This window comes from Diplotaxodon limnothrissa, linkage group LG1 (genome assembly GCF_057381915.1).
Source record: "Diplotaxodon limnothrissa isolate DT_005_m linkage group LG1, D_limnothrissa_male_GT1.1, whole genome shotgun sequence".
Taxonomy (NCBI): domain Eukaryota; kingdom Metazoa; phylum Chordata; class Actinopteri; order Cichliformes; family Cichlidae; genus Diplotaxodon; species Diplotaxodon limnothrissa.
In genome coordinates this window covers 32,278,695-32,305,117 of record NC_140596.1, presented here as the reverse complement: position 1 = coordinate 32,305,117, position 26,423 = coordinate 32,278,695, and the positions used below count along the sequence as shown (strand labels likewise).

Genomic DNA, 26,423 nt, shown 5'->3' with positions numbered 1-26,423 from the left:
CTTTCTCACACTGGTTTTGTTACATACGCTGGATCAATTTTTGTCATTCTTTTTTCCCCAATCTTTTAAGTGATAGCCATGGCTTAATATCATTTGATAAAGGCTATCAGGTTAGGTTATTGATAAGGTTATGTTATCAAGTCAGAAAACACAAAGCAGGCTCCCCTAGGGGCTTTTTTTTCATCCTGTTTACCCATTTGCTGTTTTCATATTCGCTAACGTGTTTCTATCACTGTCTTTTCTCACTCAGACGGATCTGTTACCAGGAGGTTTCCCAGTGTTTCGGAGTTCTGTCCAGCAGAGTGGAGATTCAGGATGTGAGCGGCACCACATCTGCTGTACGACCCAGCGCGAGCACTCAGGTGCGGTACCTCCCTGTTGTTTGGATGATAAACACCACAGGGCTTGTTTGTTCTGCACTCTTATCTAGCCAGGCACACTGACTGAGAATATTGTTCATAAAATGAATCTGTGAGCTGTCAAGACGCCAAATGTTTTGTCTTGTTTGTTACCTGTGAGGACCACTGCAGCCCAAATTTCTCAGCTAGGAGTCTAAAATCTGACTCCTGTGGTATTCAGTGTTACACTTTGCTTAATCACAACCTGATAATTGTAATCTGAGCGTAACTGAAGCTGTTACAGTAAAAGGTTTCCTGTTCAGAGATTAACAATACTGTATGCAAGTTTTAAAAGGTTCGAAATGTTGCTATGTGGAGTTTAGAGAAGTCAGAAAGTAAATGTGTTTTTTTTTCTTCTCATGTTTTGATCACATCTATTTATTTTAGAATGCATTAATGGGAGCTGTTAATTAAACACTAACCTAATAGCATAATTGAAGTAATCAACTACTGAGCCATTGTCAGGTTTGTCATAGAAATTTTTAGCATTTTAAATATACAAATTAGATAACAACGGGTTGTTTCTGGCTTTCAGTGTGAAGAGAAAGCATGTTGTACTGGCTGGAGAACAGCAAATCATGGTATCGATGTTCAAATGTGATGGTAAAACGGTATAATTCCATTACATTTGCCTTGAGAAGAAATAAACTTGTCAGTAATTTTTTTGGCGGTGGTGGTGGTTCACATGAGTAAAAAGAAACAGCAGGTGTTTAGTATAGAGTGCAAGCTTTAAGTCAACATGTAACACATCTCAGAAGGGAATTTGTCCCACTCCTCTTTAGAAAAACTCTCTAAATCCTGCAGGTTTCGTGACTGCCACTTGGCAACTCGAAGCTTTAGCTCCTTCCTACTTTTCTATAACATTATGGTCTGGTCACTGGCTAGGCCTCTAGACCTTAATGTCTTTTTGCTTTAGCCACTCCTTTGTTCCTGTGGTGGTATGTTTTAGGTCCTTGTCACGGTGAAAGAAAAAGGTTCTCGTCCTTGATTTTACAGTTCGTAGCCCCATCCATTGGCTACTCAGTGTACTGAAGTTATCCTGTAAACTTATGAGATAAACAGCCCTGAAGCATAATGTTTCCACCTCTGTGCTTGACTGTGGGAATGTTATTCTTTAGCTCATAATCAGTATTTCCTCACAGCAGGTTGAGCTGGATTTTGATTTCATCTGTCCGCAGCACTTCATTCAATCAGATCAATTTAAAATTTGTTTTTTTTGTTTCATTTTTGGTTGATATTCTGTCTCGCCCCATTAAAATAAAACTCCCTGTATGTAGTGGCAGTGACCATATAGGCGCTAGGGCATGCATTTAACTACGCATCTCATAAAAATAAAGGTGACAAAAATAATGTAGTAGCAATAAGAGTAAATGTATGATGTCTAAATGATGATTAATAGGTTATTTTCTAAGTCTAATATAAAAACATTAATTTTTATTTTCAAATGGTGCAGGAACCCTGAAGGATTACAATTATTGTTAGAACATTTGTCCTGTAAAGCCATTTAGAAAGCAGCAGAGTGAATGAATGAGGAAGGATTAGGGCATTTGCTTTATTCCATTGTCATCTCTTACTATTGCTCACAGTCAAGCTCAATTTATCTGGTTAGAGTTTAGAGTTCACATCAAATTTTAACAACAGGGAACATAGTCAGCTTTTGTTTAATTTGTTAACACGAAATGCAGATGACGACTTTTTAGCTGACAAGAAAGAAAGAAAAAAATAGTAGAATGAGACTTTCAAAGGGATTCTCACATGGAGAGCTAATCAGAAACGTCCACACTGGCAGTATGTGTTATGCCCGCTCAGCATGGCTCTTTATCTTCTCCAAGGGGACAGGTGTATACTTTTATTTGTGTTTGCATTTACTGCCAGAGCGCCTCTCACATGTGATGACCAGAATGATGTTTACCTGATTTTAAAATGCTGCACATCTGCTGCCACAGATGGTGCCGACTGCGCTGTTCACACAGCTCATGTTGAAATGGGGATTTGAATTGTTTTATAAACCTGTGTTTGGCTTTGTCTGCCCTTCTCTTGCTTGTTCCATCTCATAAATCTGCATCCTTCTAGGCTCTCTCTAGCAGTGTGAGCTCCAGCAAGCTCTTTCCCAGCAGCACTTCTCCCCACGAGACTTCCTTCGGGGAAGAGGTGGAGGTTCACAATCTGCTGGTTGTGGATCAGCACACCTTTGAAGGTGAGACAGCAGAATATATATTTCCATTTGAACTAGGAGCATATGATAGTAAAGTAATGTAAAATTGTTGGCAATATGGTGCATGGTCATCATTTGCTAATAAAAGTTGCTGTTTTCTTTTATTTAATCTTATTTTCTGCTTAAATATTTGTGTTTTTATGGTGGGTTTTTTGTGTTCTATGATTGTAAAAAGGTTCATAAAACATAAATGTTTTGGCATTCTGTATCTAAAGCAAACCTCTGGCTCTTTATTAAATAACTGAATGATTTTTGGGAGTCATGCAAACAGTTCAAGCTGAATCCCAGGCAGGATTTCCTTCAGTCTGTTTTGCATTGCAGATTTTACTGCACCAAGCCTTTTTTCTTTTCTTTTTTTTTAAATACCCAGGCATGACCATCCCCACATAAATTAGTGTATGTTATATGTTAATAATATGTAAATAAGGGACTGGCTCAGCACACTGTGTCCACATCCCATTCTGCTTTATTAATGTGCAATCAGATAACTGCTTATTTAGATGTTGTGAGTTTTCCATCAGATATGGAGACACATTTTGATGCATTAGGGTGCAGATCCTGATTTGTATGCAGTTATATTTTATTAATTACCTCCACCTACACTGCCTAGGTTAATGAGCAAAAGCAGCAATAAAATTGAAAAATTTCCTCTCTAGACAGGTGCAATAAAACTAAAAAGAGAGCGAGGGAGGTTAGAAATTATGCCTGTCTTCATAGTATACAGATGCAGGGGATCAGCCCGGTTTGCTACATAATTCTGAAAATCTTGTTCAGCGTCACACATCGAAATTGGCATTAAACACAAATGGGGGAGAAAAAAAAGTACAATGGGCCAAGAACAATCAAACAGACCTGTATACAAGCTGTAGGCAATCCTCCATCTTGGCTATAAGATATTTGGATGAGAAGACAAACGCATGCTGTCTAATTATGAAGCCATCCATTAACAACGAATGGAGAGCTGAACTGGGCGAATAATTACCAGACGATGTGTAGGACATGTGTTTAAAATAGCTCTACTAATGAATGTATTGTGCAGTGTTATACAATTACTGCACGACATTGAGTCCAGTGTAATGTGCTGCTGAGATTGCAATATTCAGATAAACCTGAGCTCTCACCTCAACGAGATAAATCTGATTCAAAAGAAGCAACGTGAGAGGATGGTAGAGGGAGATCTGGGCAGGTGTGGTGTGTTTGTTGATTTTCTGTTGTTTATACAGTATCCAGCGGCACTGCTTTTCAATTAGATTGTGAACTGAAAAGAGGTTCACATCATGGATATTATCTGTAGATTTTTAGATACTAACAATACTAATAACGTCTTAAATAATTTTAAAATAATATTTCTTAACTGTTCAAGTGGACATTGTGTGTTGTGAAAGGACATTATAACAGCGATTGCAGTAGTTTTTCCTCTATAGTGTAGTTAAAAACCTGCTTGGCCACTCATGCTTGCCTTGTCCGACTTTTATTGCAATGTTACAGTGTTTCCATTTGTGAAGAGATTCATTCTTCAACTATTAACAAAAACTTTAAATTCAAGTAACATTCTCCTTGTTTTACATTTCTAACAAAGTCATTTGTATTTTGTGTATTTGTCAGTTCTGCATGCCCATCAGTTCCTCCCCAGTGAGTATGCTCTCAGCCTGGTGTCTTGTCGCCTGGGAAAAGACCCGTCTGTGTATTTTATCGTCGGCACCGCCATGGTGTACCCAGAGGAGGCTGAGCCCAAGCAAGGACGCATCATTGTCTTCCACTACACCGACGGTCAGTACCCAAACATTCTTCAGGTTTCTCCATTTGCAGCAAATAAACCTAAAATCACTTTTCTGTCTTGTTCTTCAACCTTTATCCCATTTGCCTTCTCAGCCCGTCTCATTTCGCCTTGCTCTCTTCATCCTTCACCTGTTTTCATTTTCTCCTCTCCACCCTCTGTCCTGTATTTCACGCACGAACACTTTGTCCTGCCACGCTCCTGTTTCCCTCCTCACTTAATCATTTTCTTATCACTTCTTATCAGACGTTCCTCCTCTCGACACTACTGATTCTTCTCATTTCCTTTCACACTGCGCCCCTCTCAAGGTGCATTGCGTGCCTTTCGTTTATCCTCCTGCAACTCTTCATTTTGCCTATCCTCATTCTGAACGCATCCGTCTTCCTTTCTTCACTTTTTCCCACATCTCTCAGTAATTAAGCAGTAGTCACTTTTTTTTGTAGGAGCTAGTTTAACTCAACCTTTCATGTCTAATGCTTTGAAAGTTAACACAAGATTGACTGGGAGACACTCTGCTTTTTCCTCCAGGTAAGCTCCAAACCGTTGCTGAAAAGGAGGTGAAAGGAGCTGTCTACTCTATGGTAGAGTTCAATGGCAAATTCCTGGCCAGCATAAATAGCACAGTAAGTGGACATTAGTATTTTTAGCTGGTCTTTGAAAAATCTTGACTTTTTCTTATAGTCATGCTTGAAGACCTGAAGAAAAAGTGCAGCTTGAAGGTTAAATTGTTTTAATTTGTCAGATTCTATTTTTTTTTCTTTTACTGAAAAAACTTGCTTGCATAATTAAATCTTTACTTTCGGCCCTTGGGAAGGTGCCTGAGTCAAGTGCACCTCCATCACAATTGCTTTTCACTGCACACGTCACAATTTACCATGTAGTCCAGAGATTAAAAGCAGCACCTCTCTATTTTGCTTCAGTTTTCTCACCATGTGTCGAGGAAACTGAGTTATGAAAAAACTGTGTTTACTTTTATAACTGACCTGGCTCTGCAGATGCTCAAGCTTCCAGCTAGAGAAACTTTCACTTGGATCCTTCATTTCACCTTAACGTGAAGAATAGCTGCATATTCTCTTCCAAATAGTATGTGAATATATAACATTTACACTCTAAAGTGTTTATTCCTTAAGCGTACTTTTGTAAAACTTCTTTGTATTGTGCTGGAGAGACATCAACTGAAGGTGACCTGGGACCAGGCTGTACTTTCATATAATATGAATTTGTAGCACAAGATGGAGCATTGAATTAATATAACATTTATGTAGGCGACCAAAATAACACATTCTCATGTCCGACGTTGGAATGAGGAAATGAGAATAGACCTAAAGATAAACATTTAAAATAAAACAAAACCAGCACAACACAACCATGGATATAATGCTGTCCCCTAGTGGTGAACGTTTTAAATTTGCAGAGTGTGGTGTGAAAAAGTGTTCGCCCCCTTCCTGAGTTCCTTTTTAATATTTGTCACACTTTTGAGAATTTTGTTTTACTCCACTGTGTCAGGCAGGTCCTAATTTAAGTGATTTCTTGATTGATAACTGGTGTGGCAGTAATCAGGCCTGGGTGTGGCTGGAGTTGATTTATGTTAAAACAAGGGGGTTAACTGTTTTGCACAGGGCCATGTAGGTGTGAATTTTTTGGCCCTCAATAAAGACCTTCATTAAGAAATGGCATTTTGTTTTTATTATCTTTTTCTTATATTTAATTTGTTTGATGATCTGAAAAATTTAAGTGTGACAAATATACAAAACAAATACTTTTTCAGTCAGACTGCTCAGTGTGCTTCATTTAGTCCACTTTCAAGTGATTTGCATGTTTTGACTTTCTTTGATTGTGACAGGAAATGACAAAAACTACCTCCTTAGCAGTTTTTCTTCAATATCTAAATCATTTGATCCCACATGGATGAATATGAGGATTTCTTGACATACAGTGCGAAAGAAACAGCCTCACTCCCCACTCTTTTGTAATATCACACTCATTCACACTAAGATATAGATAGATTAAAAGCTAGAAAGTCATGTTTATCCAAAGATTTAGTGATGGGTTTCAGATATCTGAAACTCATCACTCACTGCAGCTAACTTTCCACATCTAGCTCCCAAAGATAAACAGTGATTAAAGGGTAATCAATCCTGGAAGCAGTATTAATTTTTCTTTATGGTGACAACCTCAGTAGAGCATTATGCAAAATGTTTGGGATTTTTTTACTGGACAATTTTTCTTATTTTTTCTTATCTTTTTTTGTTTGTTTGTTTGTTTGTTTTTAAACTACAGAGTTTTACACTTGGATCTTTCTTTCTGCACCTTAGTGTCTTTTAAGCACAACACTCTTTATTTCTGCTCAAACTTGATATCGTTAGCTTCATAGCATAAGTGCCTAAGTCATTGACTTAGTCAAATGACTTAGGCACTTATGCTATGAAGCTAACGATATGGACAAACAAATAATTTAAATTTTTTCTGGAAATTTAAGAAATTCCTGACTCAAGTAGAAATGTTGTTCTTATATTGGACTACAAGCTGAGTGGAGTCCCCTACTGCAAAGACAAACAGTCAAGAGTCATTACTGATTCAGATTGATTGCAGCGTAGGAATACAAAATAGATTGAAGTGAGACCGTGATTGTTTAGAGACGAGTGACCTGTGCAATCACCTTGTGATCAAAATTGGTGACCCAGAGGTTGAGGATATTGCATGGTGATTGCAGCTACTTTGATGTAATCACTGGGCAACCATCTTTTTTTGGTTCTCTTTTTTTCGTTTTTCTTTTTTCTTTTGTTTGTTTGTTTGTTTTCTCCCCCTTAGTAACTCTAGTACAGCTGAGTAAATAAAGTTTGAAAATGTTTATTACATTTTTAAATTATACTCAACTATAAAAACAAAGAAAAAAATAGATCCGAAAGTAAAACAAAAAGACGTCATTAAATGAATAAAGGATGAAGTTGTTTTGTTTTTGTTGGTTTTCTTTGTTGTTGTTGTAATGTAAACTTTGTACATGTAGTTACATTTTTTTGAAATAATAATAACAATAGATGATGACTATAATGATAATAATAATCATTCTAAATAAAACCGGCTAGTCTTTGTTCTATTGAGTTTACCGTCATGAGTAGAAATTTGGTCTACCTTGATTTTTTTGTTTTGTCAATTGCTTGACTCAAATTAATTTAAAAAAAGTTGTTAGCTGGTGCAGACAGCATGAAACTGCGAGTGTAAATAGCCGTTTAATGTTCATTAATGTTGCAGCTTATAATTCACATACTCAATCAGCACCTCGCCTTCATGCTCACACACACAATCTGGAGTGATAGCATTGTGGAAGTAAAATGTCATACACTTCATCAAACATGGCTAAAGCTAATCACTGCTGCTTTTATCTTTGGCAGCTTGACAACCAACAATTATACACACTTCTTGTTTGTTTAAGGTCCGTCTGTACGAGTGGACGGCCGAGAAGGAGCTGAGGACCGAGTGTAACCACTACAACAATATTATGGCCCTTTACCTGAAGACCAAAGGAGATTTCATTCTGGTGGGAGACTTGATGAGGTCCGTCCTGCTGCTGGCATACAAATCCATGGAGGGCAACTTTGAAGAGGTAAGAAGAGAAGGTTTAATATATCAAACAAGTTGGTTTGTCTGTACTGAAAACAGCTGTGAAAACACAAATTAACCTTGAGTTTCATTCAAGGCTGCTGGTTTTGAAAGAATTTTATTTTATTTTTAAAGACTTTGGTTTAGTGTCTGTTTACCCACATTTGCATGTTGTCACTCTTCTCTTCAGGGTATAAATGTTGTTGTTGTTTTTTTTTAATGTCTACCACACATAGCCTCATACCTCCCAGCCTTCTGATGAGCAAAGTGTTCAAATTGATTTGTGGAAGAAAGATACAGAGATTTGATGATGAGTCACGCATCCTATTGTGTGCGTGTTGTGTTGTTATGCTCAGTGTAATAAGTCCTGGAGACCAAAAGGGCTTGAATTTATTTAGAAACAAAATATACCTTCAAGTGCCTTAAAATTTTAGATGGAAAATATTATCTACTTACATACCAAAGCAAGTATAATCAATATTTTACATTAAAAATAGATAAAGTGTTGCACCTAAAAAAAAAAACTAAAAAAAAAAACAAGTACTAAACTCTGTAGTTTGCTGTTGGGAGATAGAAAATCTTTAATTTTCTCTGCCAGCAGCTTTGGTTCGGTGCAACAGGCTGTTTGTTTTAGTGTACAGTGCTGTATATTTCTCTATCTGGCCATCAGGACTCTAACATCATTCACAATAACACAATCAATTTGATATGTGATATTAAAATGTCGTATTGTGATATCATTGCTATAGCTGTGGCATACATTTACACTCTAGTGCATGGACTAACGAGACAAGCCAAGGCGTGTGTGAGAGCAACAGCCACACCTGTCAGCCTGCAATGACGATTTAGTATGTAAAACAGGAGCTACTTATACAACCCAGCGCGACAACATGCAAGAAAACCATTCATGCAAAACGAGGAAACAACAAATGTGTTTCAACACTTTAGGTCAAAGCTGTCCAGTGCAGCTTGGCTACAAAGAAGTAGATGCTTGCAGTTGATGATGTGGGATGTTTTTATGTGATGGTGTTGGGCCGCTCCTGATAAGTTAAGCAATTTAACATTGTAACTTATCAGGAGCTGCCCAACACCATCTGCTACTAGGGCTGTGCGATATGACCAAAATCTCATATCCCGATATAAGAGCGTCCTTTAACCGGAGTCGAGTGTTTTAACCGATGCATGAAACTACACATTTTTAGACATAAGTTGTAACGGCCGCCGTTTTCTTTGTATTTATTACATGGCGTGCTGTGGGTTGCCTGTTCTAACATTTGAGTCTAAGGTTTATTTTTTAGCACCTGGCGGCTCTAATCTGCTCTTTCACGTGATTCAGTTTATTTTGAAAAGTCTCAGCAGGATCTTGAGCTTTATTGTGAAAGGTTTATGTGGAACATAAACAAGCGGACATGCAAAGGTGCTACCGTCGCTGTTGCTAACCACAAGGCATAAAAACAGGCGCTTGTCCATCAGTAGTGTGGTTATATTAAATAAATATATATATATATATAAGAGAAAGAGAGAACTTAAGAGAGAAATTAATATAATTAATTTAGCCACTACAGTGATCATCAGAACGATGAAAAAATATTGCCGTAAACAGTTTATTTTGCGACACCATGAAACAAACGATAACGTAAAATGAAACGATAGACGTTTTTATATCGTCATCCAATATATATCGTTATATCGAACAGCCCTATCTGCTACCATGTTAAATTACTTAGTGTTAAGCATTTACTTTATTTTCAACGATTTCCTGGGAAAACTAGCTACTCAAACTACTTTGGTGCTACACCTGATTTATGTTGTGTCACTACTGTTGCACTATATTGTTCCTCCTGCTAACAACTTGTTTCAGTAGATTCACACTTCAAATTAGGAAGTGTGTCATCAGGGACAGTAGCTCATTGGAAGAGGCTGGAAAATGTCCTTCATTTATTTACACTTATAAGTGCTGCTTCAGTTCAGTATTTTTTTTTCTACATTGCCAGAAATATCATTATCACACCTTTCCTGAAATATTTCAAGATAGATATTACAGTATAACCCCTACTGCTCAACACCAAACAGAAAGCAGAGATAGTTTGCAACTAGCTTTTGAATGTAATGACACATTCAACAGATAAACAGCTAGATATTTACCTTAGAAGATAAACAAGATTAAAAGTAAATATTGGCCTTATATTTATCTGTAGTCATGTGAACCTGTATTCTTTGTAATGATCAATAGGGGTCATCTTAATGTGTTTATCATCTCAAACACTAATTTTCAGTCATCTTTAATACAGCACGGTGATCTACTTTGCCAATTAGACTCCTATTAACAGTAAAATAGATGATAAATAGATGATAAAGCATTGTTTGGCTTATTGCTGGAGTTGTACATGATCTAGCATCCTTCATTTAAAATAAGCCAGTGAGCTCACAGTGCAAATACTTTGAGTTATATATAGTGTCCATCATAGACCCAGTTCAGGATCCTCTATGCGCATAATCAGCATGAATAGAACAGATTTGAAAAGCATTTTTCATGCCTTTGTATTCAAGGACATTTCATGTTGCTCGGGGCTTGAAACATAAAAGCAGTATGTTTGGAGTCAGCACTTCTTAGCTCATAGATAATGCAGTATCTACTTGGAGACAAGTACCACCTTTGTTTTGCCCAGGACCTCTCTGGTGTTTACTGTTTTCTCTGACATATCTTACGTTTGTTTGTTTTGTTTTTTTATTATTTGCTTTAGATTGCCCGTGACTTCAATCCTAACTGGATGAGTGCAGTGGAAATTCTGGATGACGACAACTTCCTGGGGGCGGAGAACGCCTTCAATCTGTTTGTCTGCCAAAAGGACAGGTGAGGAGGAGCAGTATAAACGGTGCCGTGAGTAGTTTTGCACATTAACGTGAATGATTCCTGTAAGCATTACGGCCCCATTACATTTTCCATTGAAGTCAACCATCAAAAAGTTTGTGTTAACTCCAACATTTATTCACTGAAAGCAGTATCATCTTATTAGGAGGGTGTTTTTTACCGTGAGTTGCACGGTACTTTGTAGAGCACCATCACTGGAGTGAATGTGATGCAGCAGCAATTGTCCTTGCATTTGTTTTGGAAGTTATCTCAGCGGTGAACTTTTAGTCACTCTGCTGCCTTTCTCTCTTTAGTAATTCTGCTATAAAACAAGTGTTGACTTTAAGGAAAAGTAAGAAAGATGTGATCTGGAAGTGAGTGTGCTACATTTATGTCCCAGCTTATTATCCGCCTTCTACATCAAGCTGGACCTCTCAATGCTTTTGACCTTTATTTTTGTGTCACATCTCTCTTCCTGTTGCTCTCCCCCGTTTCTCACCCTTTTATCCATTACTTCTCTATCATTCTCTGACCTTTTCTAACGCTTTTAATATCTCTACCCCCCTTGTTTTTTGTTTTGTTTAATCGATCAAGTCTGTCCCCCAATAATTTATTCTCCCTTAACATAATTTTGTCTTTGTTTTTGCACTTTATTTTTTCTCTCCTGTTTGCTCATACATCAACTCTTTTTCTCACATGTTTTATTCTTTATTGTTTGTAATCCCTCACTCTCCACCTTTTGCATTTCTCTCCCACCGTCCTTTCTCCGGTCAGTGCGGCCACCACAGACGAGGAGCGTCAGCACCTGCAGGAAGTGGGGCTGTTTCACCTTGGGGAGTTTGTAAATGTCTTCTGCCATGGTTCGCTGGTGCTGCAGAACCTCGGCGAGAGCTCCACACCCACCCAGGGCTCAGTGCTCTTTGGCACGGTTAATGGCATGATTGGTAAGTGCACTGATGACAAATGACAAATTGCTGTAAGCCTACAGCCAGTATTAGTTAGCATAGTTTAGCTTAGCCAGTATTAGTTAGCTTAGCTTCCCAAGACTGAGAAGAGGTGGAAACTACATGCCAAGTGACAAAGGTAACAATATTTAGTTCCCACTGCCTCTCAGTCTACACAAAGACAAACGGTGCACTGTTTCTTGGCTGGTAGTAGGAACTTCCTACTGTCCACTGGTTTCCTTGAACTGAGTGGAGGCTCCCAGCCAAGTAACTTTTCAGCATGTAGCACTCCAAAACTTTACTTTCACCTTGGCTTTTGTCCTGGTCAGACAAATGAGAGATAATTTGTTAATTAGTGGAAGTGACGGGAGGTAGATAGTTTTCAGAGCCAGGCAAGATTTATCCCCGCCCTCCTTGTTTTTCAGCCTTTGTGCAAAGATGCACTGAGAAGTCAGGGGCTCCAGTCATCTAACTGTTGGCTAAATCTGATTTTTAACTGCTGAAATTTCTCTTTTAGTGTTACTTCACCTAAATGGCAAAAATATGAATATTTTCCCACTCATTAGTAATGTCCAGTTTTATAGATTAGCATGGATTTATTTGTAGTAGCCACTGCTGAGAGTTTCCATCGTTATTCAATAGAGGATTGATAGCAGGAGTTATTCTGTGGTGTAAGATGTAAATAGAACAAGCTCATTTTAACCCTGTGTTTAATTTTAAAAGATAATAAAATGAAACTGTTTTTGGAAATACAGTTCATTTTAAATTTAATGCTGTCAAAGGTTAGATGTTGAGCACTTTATTGAATCTCCCTCTTCTTCTTCTTCTTGCTACGCTCTTTATTGATGAACTGAGGAGTTGCTGTAGGTTTAAGAGAGAAATCTTCTCTCTTACTGGCTCAGGTGACTGGTCTGGACAGGCCAGTTTATAGCACCCAGGCTCTTTTCTTTTCAAGCAGTAAGGCGTGCATCATGAAATGCGCCAGGAAAGGACACAGTCTAAGAGGCAGCTTTTTTTTTCTTTCTTTTTGTTTTTAACCAGTTCTAGTGAGATTCTCAATGTTGATCTTTTCACCTCTGTGTTTTCTGTGTTTTTGCTGATCAGCATATGTAGATGAATAATGAGAAGAATTATACAAGTCTTTAGAGTTTTAATTTAAAAAACCTGGTTTCTCTTTCTTACTTCTTTCTAGTGTTTTGAAATGTGATATGATATGATATACCTTTATTAGTCCCACAAGGGGAAATTTCATGAGGCTGCCGACCTATTGCACGCAGTGGCGTCGCCGTGATATTTAAGACAATAGCAGATTATTACAGCCAGGTGGTTTTTATGTTTTACAGAGCTGCATATTTTTTGTTGATCAAAAGCTTCAAAACGCTGCCTCCATTGCTCAGGATAAACCACAGGTATCTCTGTGAACAGTTTTCTAACAGATTAGGTAGGAAATTTAAAAAGAAAAAAAATAAATAAATCCGGTGAAAAATCTCACAATGACAGTCCTTTAGCAAATGACTGCTCTGCAGTGCTACAGTCACTGTCAGTGTTTTCATATTCCTCAGGCTAATTAGACGGTGCACAAATGTCTCCAAAGCCATTTCTTTAAAACTAATGTTTCCATTTGAGAAAGGAATAAGAAAGGAAAAGAAATCACAGTTTACACCTCATTACTCAGATTAAAACTAGTAACTTTCATCCTGGCAGTAATGAAGGCAGGGATGAAAAACGCGGAGGACACAACATTCAGACACAGCAGTATTTCACCCCTTGGTCTCCCAGAGCACATAATTTCCCCTCAGCACTCTCTCTGTGACTCCTGAAAAAGTGTCAGAAGAAAGTTTAACAGGATACGAGAATTTCCATTGTACGCTCCAGTTAAAGGTTTCCACAGGAGCTGGTAAACTAAAATGAGCTTCAGTGTCTAATGAAGATAAATACCTCTGCCAGGGTTATTGCTCTGAGATGTTTTGATTTATTAGACATTACTGGAAAGAAGCTGCAAGGCCGCAAGATTATTCCAGCCAGATAGCAACAAACAAGCAGATAAACTTGCAATAAACTTGTTGAAAACGGATAGTAGGTAATCTTAGATGGGAAGATTATTGTGATCGATTGAAGTAACGCGGGAGAGTCCATTATTTGGGAAAGGCAGAGCTTTAGGAACAGTCTTTCAATGCTAAATGTAAATTCTAAATATTTTACTTTTGTTATTAGTCAAATAGAGAATACTGGATGTTAGTATTTTCTAAGGAGTTGCGGAGCTTAATCAGTGTGATGAAGTTTAAAATGTTTTATTTAGTTTTTTTGATTCACTTTTAGCTAAACCTCCAAAATATGTTTTGTTCTAGCATGAGGCCAAAATGAATAAATTGTAGTTTTTATCTATTTATTCCTCTCGATTTAATTTTTTCCCCAACTTCATATATATATTCTATCTAAAAATTTCTGACTGTTTGTTAAACAAAACAAGACAACATGAGTCCAATTTACATACAAGTTCCTAGAAGATCAGCAGGAGAAAATGCATATTCATTGGTTTTTTTTCATCCAGAACTGTTGATGCAGAATGTGGTATTTGGGTGCACTGAGTTGCTGGCACTAATCCTCCAGTGGAAAAGGGAGAAGGAGAGGGTAGACTGATGATCAAAGACCTTTCATTAACCCTCTGATGAAGAAAAATAATGTCGCATTTTTTTCTGCAGCTTTTATTTGGAACACTTTTATAGTCTCTCTGTTGCTCCACATCAGTCACAGCAACACAAAAAGCATATTAAATAGAATTTACTGTTTATTGACGCATACGGCACAGGCTTCCATCACATTGCCATACAGCGTATTCACTTTAGCATTTTTTATTAAACATAAAAGCGTTAAGTGCCTAATATCAAGTTGTTGCTCCAAGTTTTGTTTTACATTTTTATTTCTGACATTTCTCAGTCAAAGCTAATCAGATTAATAGATGATTATAGTACCGTATTTCCCGGACTACAAAGCGCACCTGAATATTAGCCGCACAAGCTAAAATCAGGGGAAAATCCTGTTTTGTACATACATTAGCCGCACCTGACCAAAAGCCGCAGGTGTTTCAATGTTGACTTATCATATGTAAGAGAATGTGCACAAAGCGAATTGTCAGGAAAGAGATGGCTGTTTGGAGACACACCCCTTTTATTAATATTTTGAAAAACAAGTTATGGGTACATATTTGCACATGTAGTACATAACAGTAACCTACAGCACACCAGAAAAATAGATTCGGACTACCTTTTAGGCTCAGGTGCAGTGACACGGCTTTAACAAGAAGAAAAGTCAGTCATTCACCACCATCTTTCTCTTCTTCCTGCGCACTAAAACCACCAAAGTCCTCTTCTCCAGTGTCGGAAACGAACAGGCTCAGGATGGCTTCGTCATCCACTCTCAGCTTCTTTCCTTCGTTGTCACTTTCAAAACCAAAGAAATCCTCATTGTCAGTGTCAGAGTCGAACACCCTCAGAAGGGCCGTGGCGGTGTCCTCCTCTTCATCATGCAGCAGTCCAGCCCTTCGAAATCCGTTGGTGATCGTGGATGTTTTCACACTTTTCCACGCTGTCAGAATCCACTGGTGGTGTTGAGCATAACTTGCTTTTCGCAAGTTTATCGCCGCTGGTCATCCACGACTCCCGCTGAACGCGTAGCGCTACTTTGAAGTTTGTTTTTCGCGCTACTTGTACGGCACTATGTTGCCTGGCGGATGGACATGTGACCAACATACCACTCTTGAACCCCGATCCTTCCGCCAGGCAACGTAGTGCCGTACAACAGCAGAACAAACAAAACAAATCGTCTTACGATATCACAAAAATCATGGACAATCCATAGAAAAGCCGCACCTGACTAAAAGCCGCAGGGTTCAAAGCTTGTGCAAAAAGTAGCGGCTTATAGCCCGACAATTACGGTAGTTAGTTGTTGCCCTGCTATCCTCCAGGCTCATGTCCCAAAGCACTTTCATGACTTTACAGACACAGAAATAAGTTCTGCATTGCACATCAGTGCAACTCTTTGTTCACAAGTTGCTTTTTTTTTGTTTTGTTTTGTTTTTTGTGGCAGTCAGTTTGAGTGCACATTACTTCCCCAGAGCGTTAGATTAGCCCACTCTGTGTGCCAGAACTTTAATTTGTAGCACAGAGAAGAGCGCACCACTCCCCCAAAACCGTGCGACTACAATATTTACAGCACAGTCGGTCTCAAAATGAGACCGTTTGGAAATCTTTTAAATTATTGAACTATTGAAATCATGCTTCTTTACACCCAACATAGTCCCAGCATACAAGCATGAAATTTGTATTAGGGAGATTGCAGTCACACTAATGATCTTTTGATTTATTAATTATACAGCTGTTATGAGTTTATTATGAATCTAGTCCTTAAAATTCTTCTCGCTGATGTGAACCCAGAAGTATTTCCCATCTGCTGCAAAAGACTGCCGAGGTGAAAATCTGTAACGCCTCCATTGTGTTTTTGACTAACGTGTGCGTGTTTGTGTGTTTAGGTCTGGTGACATCCCTGTCCGAGGGCTGGTACAGCCTCCTGTTGGACCTGCAGAACCGCCTCAACAAAGTCATCAAGAGCGTGGGAAAAATCGAGCACAGCTTATATCCTTTTTACTTTTATAGTACGCTTGCCATCTGTCAGAAAGATGGAGGTGAACTGCACTGGCAGCTGTGGTTTGAGAAGCGAGAGGAGTAATACTGTTTTCTTTTAATTAGCTTTGATTTGTTTGATAGATATTTCAAGTGTGCGAAAATTTGTATTCGGCTCCACAGGCTTTTGTCTCATCATTTGATTTGTATTTACAGCTTAAACTAAAGCAATTTAGCAGTTGGCAAAAGAAGTCTTTTGTGACTTATTTTATCATTTTTAAGCAAAACTTGAGCCACTTCTGATTTCTCTGATGTGAGGTTTTACTGGTTGCATTGATCTTCTACTGACGTACTGCGACAGCTTGTTTTTAGGTTTTAGAGCGCTGGTCAGACAAAACTAAGCTTAAGAAAATCTCCTCTGGTTTTAGGAAATTGTGAAGGGCATTTTTCTGTTTTTTAGATTTCATTGATTTGTCCAGGCATGTTAGTCTAGATAATACATTCCCCAAAGTATTATTAAGCATTGCACAGTTGTTATGGATTCAGCAGTAACGTGGTGACTCAACCAACCTTTTCTCTCTGGTCTTCTGAGCAGTGCTGCTTTTATTAGACTGCTTTCTCACTATAGTGAATATCTGTTGACTCAGCCTGAGGTAAAGTGTGCGTTATTGTACCGAAGGTGCTGTCCTCAGGCGAAGCAACTGCCTTGTATTGATTTTCCTTGACTGCGCTGCACCTGGAGGTCCTTCCACACGGAGCGAAAGACGGAGCAGGCCACGGGATTCATTGACGGGGACCTCATTGAAAGCTTCCTGGATCTCGGCCGGGCAAAGATGCAGGAGGTTGTCAGCACTCTGCAGGTAGGAGCTCATGTCCGTTCGGATCTACATTTAACCAGGATGGTTTTCAAGTGATGAGTAAACACCAACAGAGGTCTCTTTAGAGTCCGCTTGGTGTTTTTAGTGTAGTGATAACATGTTGTAAAACAAAATAGAAGTCATTATTCATCCCAAGCCAACAGTTTGTTGATGACTTTTCCCTTTATGACCTCTAGTTGAGTACAAGAAAGAGTTGTACATCCCTCGGTACTGTCATCACTGATTACACATAAAGTGTGGGCTGGCCTCTGCAAATGATTAGTCAGTATATTTAAGAAAGACATTAAACTTTCTGAACCTTTTGACTTTAGTCAGATTGCCTTTGTCTATAATTGCTGTTTTCCATCTGCCTCATTTGTAAAAGCTCATTGTTTTTATCCCACCAAATCTTTTCACTTGGATTCAAGTCTGCTAACTGAGATAGTCAGTATGCTCAGGATCCCCGTCTTCCTGGAACGTTCAGTGATTACCAAGAGAGCATCAGTTCCTCACGACAAACATTGCCAGCGCTTGCAGCTTGTCAGATTGGCCTCGTCAGTCTTATAGCAGCTCTAGTCCAATCTTAAACCGCCTCCCAAACCTCTGTCTTCACGTCTCTTTTCATATTTAAGTTGTATTATGTTCAAAAGAGCAGCGAGGCATCAGGCCCGTGCCTGTTTAGTGTTTAGCTTACAGCCTGTCTGTTCCTGCCTCCATCACTTTCTCCAGCACGTACCTGCCGGTAATATGGAGGCTCTTTCTCCACAGTTGTTTTGAAAGTCTGAGGCTCCTTCGGGAAATTTTACACTTTGTTCCCGGGTGTGCAGCTGTATCATAACTTTTAAAATAGGAACTTGAATTGCTTTGGAAATCTTGCAGGCAGTGCCATTTTGGTGTAAAGAAATACTTTGTGTTAGGTTTGTGAGACAGCTCTCTTCTCTATGGCATGTGTACTCAGCTCGAGTGCAGAGATGGACTTGCATCTATATCACTGAAGTAAATTCAGTGTTATTCCCTCTAGTATAGTTGCATATTGTTATTAGTAAATTTCAAGTGAACAAACAAATATGAAAGCTGGTGTAATAACTGAGGTTGACAGAAGCCAACAGGTCCAACCGGAGCAGCTGGTGAAGAAGGATGCAGTTTGTATTTGTGGTTTTTTGGCTTAAAGTGACGCTGAACTTTGAATGACTCTTTGGACAGTTTTTATTAGCTGACTGGGAACTGGAAATAACATTCATAGCAGAACAGGTGGAAAAATAAATTTTGGCATATAAACAAATAACAATATACTGCTTTGTGTCTTCTTAGCCTTACTGCATTTAAAAAAAAAAAAATTACACTTTTAGCTGATAAACAAAGGCTGTTCCCTGTTTGCCTCCCGAGAGCAGCCAATAAAGACAGTCCAAAGTATTTGGATGGTTTGTTTGCCAGGAGATGCCTGTTTAAAGCCAGGGTTCTGCTAAAGTTGGATCACTGCTATAAAAATAAAATATGTTAGCTGCTCACTGGTGTCTCTGTGCAACTAAAAATAGGTACACTAAAAACTGATTGCATATTTGATATAAAAAATTAAGCCTGCAACTAACAGTTTCTTGTTTTGTTTTTCAGCAGCCTAGCATCTTAATACGCTAAAAAGCCCATTAAAATCTCAGCTTTATGAAGCTCAAGTGATGCCATCACATTTACTCTGTCCAAAGAAGACTCTGGAATCCAGCCTTATCCATTTTAGTCATTTTCGGACCAAAAAAAAAAAACATAGTCCAAGAAAAAAATATAATCAGTTCTTTTGTGTTGTTTGCTTGCACTTTCATTGAAAGCCCATCATTTAAATCCCAGTAGAAAGAAGTTTCGGTTCACAGCAGGAAAACCCAAGAGCCTCTACAGGCAGCAGAAAGTGATGAAAAAAATGACATGGATTAAGTGCAATCATATAAAAAATAATAATAATAATAGATAAATAAAAAAATTGGCAGAAACTAAGCGTTGAGTAATTTTTTTCAGAAGCTTTTTAGATCATTTCATGTCCACTCAAGTGAAATAATAAATGCAGGTGAAGGAGTGAGGCTGAGTGGCACTGGGGGGGGGGTTTTCTCAGTATTGGAGCCTCATAGCTCCAATTGTCATTCAATTTCAGATCGATGACGGCAGCGGCATGAAGCGTGAAGCCACAGTGGACGAGGTGATTAAGATTGTAGAGGAGCTGACAAGGATCCACTAGTTTCCAGTGGCATCGAGAGCCCCGCCGAGCGAGCGAGGGGACGGTCCCGAGGCGTAGTGAAGACGCTGACGAAGGGAATGGTTTGGTTGTTTTGCAGATATGTAAATAATTATAAATAAACAATGTGCGCATGGTCATCTGCCAGACTTCAATAATTTGTCACCTGTTGAGACCCTGAAGGTGCTACACGATGACTGTAGCACTCTTCATTTAGACGAGAGTCTCCAGGCAAAGTGCGTAGCATCCTGTCTGAACAACAGAAAGACCGAAGTGAAAACACTGGTCTGAGTGCGTGCGTTTGTTTGTGTGTGTGCGAGTGCGCGTGTGTGTGTGTGGAATATAAACAGGAAAAATCCAGAGATTTTCCTCACACAGAAGCTGTTCTCTGGGATGTTTGTGACAGTTTAAGGTTAGCTGATTGTCTACACCCCACCTTTTAAATGTGACTGCTTTACAGTTCCCAAGTTTATTCGTCAAGTCTGGAGTAAACTTGCTGTATGACAAAGAAAATAAGATAGATTTATAGATATTTTGTCTTTGTGATGTTTTCTTTGTTAATTCTAATAAACTTTGCTTTAGTACTCTTCACATCTTTATCTCCGGTTCTTGATTGTTGTCCAAACTCAAGCCTTGGTGCACTGCATCACTCGAGGTTACCGCTGTCAGTAATTAATGTAAAAGTCAATAATTAGAGTTACTCATGAAGACTTCTGCATACTAGTTTAAACTTCTTGCTTTTCATGGAGCTCATCTGGATTAACAAATCTAAAGTCTCTGCAGCTGATAGGTTTAATATGAGCCATTTACTTGCAAAGATGTAGACATCCCCGTTGTCTGTTATTTGTGGTTGGTGCTAACTGATAAAACACAATTATACTAATAACTTCAACTACCCATACTGAACATTACATGCACTAAACTGCATCATTTTGACATGTTTATCTACAGTTTAGCCAAAGTGCTGTGATCCTGCTGCTCTGAGCTTTAATAACTAAGCTTTAATTAAATTGCATTGGGCTGATGATGCAAACAGTTTTGATTCCAGCTTTTAAAATGGGAAAATGCAATTTCTTTAATTTCATTGTTTTGTTAAAAAGCGATAAGAAATAATCAGTTGAGATAAAATAATAATATCTTCAACTGAGTTTTTAAATGTATTTAAAGAGCAGATTCAAGATGAATCACAAAGTGCTTCACATCAAACAACACTAAAACAAAACATGAGACCGGGACTAAAATACCAGGATATCAGAGATTAATAGATAGTGCTGCTTAATTGTGCACATTGCTAGTACTTTTTACCTGAAATGGAGGGTTTTATAGTGCAGTATAAATACTTATAATTATGTAAAGAATCTAAAAATGTCACTGCTCGGCTGGCACGGCTCTTAACGTACAACTTTATAGCCTCTTTATTCAGGCGGCACTGTTTTTATTTAGGTTGCAAAGTTGAGTCTTTTCCCGTTTTTATATGTACAACTATTTAATATTCTTCCAGAAGGTGCCCTCTACGATCTCTGCAGTCAGCCTCGTTCATCAAATTAATACAGCTCCTTGGGTTTTATTTGCAGTTAATGCTGACTCGCTACTGTCAGCGCCACAGCCACAGTGAACTTGCCCCCCCCCCCCCCCCCCAAAAAAAAAATAAAGAAAAATTGGTTTAAAAAGTGTTTCTGGGACAGTAAATCTGTTTGTGTACCGAGCACGCAGAGTCTCATCTGTGTTTCTTTATCAGACCTGCTGAAATTCAGAATGCTGCTGTGCATTGTATTCTCAAGCATCTCATTAATTTATGTCGTGTGCACATTCCTCTTCATCTTCAGTAAACAATGTCAGATTGGAATAAAGCAGCGTCTCCTGTTGAAGGTATCAAAGGTCTTACAGATGGAAATACTGCTGGGCTGACTGTGCGCACCAGCCTTTTAGAAATGATTCTCTCCACTGAGATTTTGAAGGAAACTGGTCACTGACTGGCAGCGAAAGTCCACTGCCAATTCTCCTGAGCTATTTTTGTCCCACTGTCACCATCCAAAGGCATTTTTGCTCTGCTTCTGCCTCCATCTTCACACCCACTGTACTCTGAGTTCACTGGAGACCTCTGTACATGTCACAAAGAAATCAAATTAGAGTGCAGACATTAAAAATAATACGTCAACTCAATATTTGTACCTGTTTTCACTGATGGGGGATTCAATTTTCTGTGATGGAAACTCATATCACTCTGAGTACTGCTGCTTTTTATTTTGTGTAAGTCACATGTTGTAAGTTGTGTGTATACACACCACACTGATGCCTTACCAAGGACATACCAGAAAGCAGGACACAGTGACAGCCCCCTATGTAACCGTGTATATCACAGCATTCATTCTTAATGTTAATGCAAGGTTTATAAAAAAGCACTCCAGGCAACATTGCTGTAAGATATTAAGCTTTAAAATGGTTAATGTGGCGCTTTGACCCAATGTTTTGTTCCACCGTTAAATAATAATTCCCCTTGTAGATCTCCAGGGGTGTGTCCATCCTCAACCCGAATGTTAACAAAGCGGTCAGCCCTCACTAAAAGTTTAAAACACACAAATATATTCTGAACTATTATGTCTGATCTTAAATATTTTAAGCCTTTGCAAACTTGCTTGCTTTCACATGTTATGTTAAAATACATTTATAACATGAAATATTCAGGACTAAAAGAAATAATCAGCCCTGAGGTTCAAGCGAAAAAACCAAAAAAAACATCGCCATGCATTTTTCATTGAAAACTCAGCTAATCCCTTTCAGACAACAGGGCAAAAAAAACCCCTGAAACAACCAAGACTCTAACGCTTTAAGGTGGCTGTGTAGAGCCCCATGGCTCATTGTATTTAGTAACTGAATGCAAGTTTTAATGATTTGTTTATGTCTAAAATCTGTCTCACTTCATCTCAGTTTGTATTAAATAATGGAGGCTTTAACCCCCAGCTGTTTCCACAAAGCCTGCATAATTACTCGCTTAAAACACATTTAAGAGTTTTGGAAATCTGTCACCATTAAACCATAAAACTGAAAGCATGACTACGTACGATGGCTTTGCATGTTTTGACAGCAAGTTCACCCCGTTTCCACAGAAAGAAAGCACACACTCCTTCACTTCTAAGGTTTGATGTATCAGGGCACATTCAAACATAAATTATGTAAAAACAACTTCAGATGAACAACCGCACATGACATACCACACCATGCCATGACTTATTTAACAAAAATTCATCCAAAATTCAGAAGTGCCGTGTGAGAAACCAAGTAAAGGAGGTCAGTTGGAGCCAGGTGCTGCTAATTAAATGTCTCTTATTAACTGATCATCAGCTATGTGAGCGCCTTTAAGAAAGGAGACGTGTTAGCAGTTTCCTGGATTGGAGTGTTTGGGTGTATCTTAACATAATGTCAAGAAGGAAAGACGGCAGCAGTGATCTTAGAGAAGCATGTGCTGCTTCCCATCAATCTGGGAAGGGTTATGAGGGCGCTTCTAAACAATTTGAAGTCCATCATTCTGCAGTGAGCAAGATTTTATTCACAAGTGGAAACAATTTAAGGCCGCAGCCAGTCTTCCCAGAAGTGCAAATTCACTCTAAGGTCAAACTGTGCAATGTTCAGAGAAACTGCAAAAAAAAACCTAAGAGCTCTCAGACTCAGACCTCAGTTAGCCTGTTAAATTCATGAGAATACAATTAGCGAAAGACTGAACAAGTAGCGGCTTTGTTGTGTTGCCAGAACAAAGCCTTTTCTCTGAAAAAAATAATTGCATCTGAACAAATATCATAAGACGTTTGATGCAGTGTCCTTTTGGACGAACAAGGCCAAATTGGAGACATTTGACTATGATGGACAGTGGCTAGTGTGGAGAAAACCGAACGCAGCATATCAGCACAAACACTTCATATCAACTGTCAAGCACGGTGATGGAGGGGTGATGATTTGGGCTTGTTTGGAGCCACAGGACCTGGGAACTTTGCAGTCATTGAGCCAGCTATGAACTCAAAGTCCAACCTGATTAAAACACTTTGATGGAACTTTAAGAGAACTGTGATTAAATGAATTCCTGCAAATCTTAACCATCTGAAGTAGCTTTGTAAAGATAAGAGTGAGCCAAAATTCCCCAACAATGATGCGAAAAACTGATAAAGGCATAAAGAAAATGATCATGGCTGCTAAAGCTGGATCTAAGTGTTTGTTAAATAATTAATGACATGGTGCAATGTGTCATGTGTTGTTCTTCACCTGGGGTTGTATTTAAATATGATTACAACTTTGTACAGTCAGGATTAACCTGCGCTGCTATCACTCAAACCTCTAGTGGAATTATTTTGTTAAAAAAAGAGATTTTTCTGTCATAAATTTGATTTGCATACATTTTTATGCAAATCTGAGACAGTCCAGCAGAAGCCTTGTGCTGGATTGAGGCTGATATGACCCTAATGCTATTAAGTGGGTCGGTGCTTTTTCTTCTATGGCACGTCTACTGTGTCATACGCTGCACAAAAGACTGCTTCCTTTGCCACCCAGCAGCACTGCATCATAGTTAAAGCAGAGGAGAATCAGTAGGCTAACATCACTGTGTTGACCTCAGACTTGTAAATCAAATACATTTGGATTTAGAGATGTCTTCATAAAACCCAAAGGAAGACATTTTTATCCTTTCCTAACATGCACGCTAAAATCAGCTCTTCAACTACAAAAGACACAACCTTAAAGCGGCACTGTTAAATATGTTACGTCCACAGCAGAAACGATTAGCATACTGGTGTGTAACATAAAAAGAGCTGCTTGTGATGATTAACCCATGTGTTTATCATGTTGACCTTAAAGCTCTGAGCAGGTTCTGGCATCTTTCAGCTAATGATTTTAGTTTTAGAACAACAGCAGCTGTTTTTCTTTTTCTGAGAAAAGTTCCACTAATTAGTGTGAATGCTTGAAAAGCATTCACAGTATTGTTCTTCTAATCTTTATTCTTCTATTTTATTATCTATTCCGTACGTTTTTTGAAAGCCTACTCCTTCAAAACCATTCAACTTAGAAAAACCATTCAAACACCATTAGATTCCTATTCTTTTGGACATGATTGCTTGTATTTTTCTCATTTTTAACATTTATATTTTTAATTTTATTCAACTTTATTCAACAAAAATTTCCCATGTATTTCAATGGGGAGACCCTTCAAATTCTCATTCAACTTACTCATTTTTAAACTCTTACTACTTCAACATACGTTCACATAGAGCCACCATTCAAACTTTAAAACGAAGACAAGACATTCAACTATTCAACTTGTATTTATCTTTTCAATATCTATTATACTTTTTCTTCAGTTCCAGTTTAAGTTTCATGATGTTTTTTCACCCGTTTCAGAGTTTATAATGGGTGTGTATGGGACGGAATGTTGGGGCTAGAGTGAGGCAGCTCAACTGCTAGAGTGAGAGGAGCAAAAAAAATAATCTTAAAATCTTTTTTAAAACTGCTGCTGTGTCCGCAGCGTTTGCTCTACAGGTATGATTTTACCCTCAAAACGTAGCCATGGCTGTCCTCTTTCATCCAATGTGTTTACTATTGTACTAGGTGTTATGGTTCTTTCATAAATGTCACCAATGCACAGCCTCCTCCCTCCAACTCTACCATAGACTCTAATGTTAAAATGGCTCAGAAGGTTCGTTTGAAAATCAGAAGAGCATGGTGTCTTTCCACTGTCACCACGTCCATATAATAAACTCCACAGACATGAAAACTGAGAATTTGGTAGACTAGACATTGCTGTCACTCACAGTGAAAGAATTTTGTCAATACGACTTTTACTTTTCATTTGGGAACGATTTGTTTCGGCCTGACTTTTCTGTTCATTTTAAGCAGCAAAAGTGAGGTGCATGTCTGTGTCCGTGTGTATGGAGCCATTGGGTGCAGTCACTATAGCAACCAGGCTCACACCTGCCTGCTTAACGAGCTCTGCCTGCCACTGTACCAAGATTCATCTTAAACACTTCTCTTTCAACTGCTGCTGTGTCCACAGTGTTAAAGCCATCATTTTACCCTCAAAACGTCGCCATCGTTGTTCTTTTTCCAACATCTTGTCTTTCAAAGCTCAGAGATGTAAACTTTTTAAACTGTGTGGGTCCAAGTGGAGGGATCACATTTTAGTCATTCAGTGATTCAAAGAATATGACCTTTTAATATTCATTCAGATGTTTTCTGACTCTAAATGTTCTTTTCTCATTTCTTAGGTTTTTCTAATTTACAATTAAAACATTTTCAGCTTTTTTCCAACTTCTTCTTCTGTGTAACCTTCAGCTTTTAGCAGTTCAGCACTTTTGTTTTCAGGTTAAATTCGGGTTTTTTTTTTTATCTCATTCAAGATTTTTAACTTAAATTCAGTAATTAATTCATTTCAGTGCATACATTCAGATTCAAGCATTCACACTGCAGTTTCTTCAGAAAATGCACTTTCTAGTTCTATTTTGAAGGCTCGTCTGTGAACTCTGAACTCAAATTACTATAAATAACACCAAGCAATACGCAGCAGAAAAAATAACCAAAAGAAACGTGTATGTGGCTTGTTAGCCCTTTCTCCCTTCATGTACTCTTTCTAACCCGATGATGGGTTTCAAGCTGCATACAAGGCCTCCTGCAAGGCACTGCCCATCACTGATGGGTGATATTCTTTCACGTATCACACTCTCCTTTAAATGGGTGAAGGTCAATCATGTAGAACCACCTCTGGCAATTGTCCATTACATCTGCACTCTCATATCATAAACTTGCAGCTTTGCTGGAGCAGCTGGGAGGCTCAAAGAGATAATTTCATTTCAGATTTTTTGACATGTGGTTATCTGCTGATTCTAAACAGGTGTACTCAGAGAGGAGCCCTGCAGCTCTGTTTCGGAGGGCTGACTCTTTTCACTGAGAAGTTTTTCACACCTCCG

The 26,423-nt window shown here is 38.5% G+C and overlaps 1 protein-coding gene across 1 annotated transcript in view; it reads left to right on the top strand.

Annotated features, from left to right (window-relative positions):
- The window catches only part of ddb1 (damage-specific DNA binding protein 1), a 47,339-nt gene extending 27,378 nt beyond the window's left edge, over window positions 1–19,961 (top strand). The window contains exons 18-27 of the mRNA XM_085349903.1: window positions 251–362; window positions 2,472–2,595; window positions 4,219–4,383; window positions 4,919–5,013; window positions 7,824–7,994; window positions 10,735–10,844; window positions 11,616–11,785; window positions 16,314–16,416; window positions 17,141–17,264; window positions 19,399–19,961. Of these exons, the coding sequence (XP_085206029.1) occupies window positions 251–362; window positions 2,472–2,595; window positions 4,219–4,383; window positions 4,919–5,013; window positions 7,824–7,994; window positions 10,735–10,844; window positions 11,616–11,785; window positions 16,314–16,416; window positions 17,141–17,264; window positions 19,399–19,482 (1,258 nt within the window). The 3' untranslated portion in view covers window positions 19,483–19,961. The remainder of the gene's footprint in view (window positions 1–250; window positions 363–2,471; window positions 2,596–4,218; window positions 4,384–4,918; window positions 5,014–7,823; window positions 7,995–10,734; window positions 10,845–11,615; window positions 11,786–16,313; window positions 16,417–17,140; window positions 17,265–19,398) is intronic.
- Window positions 19,962–26,423: the final 6,462 nt, after the last annotated feature.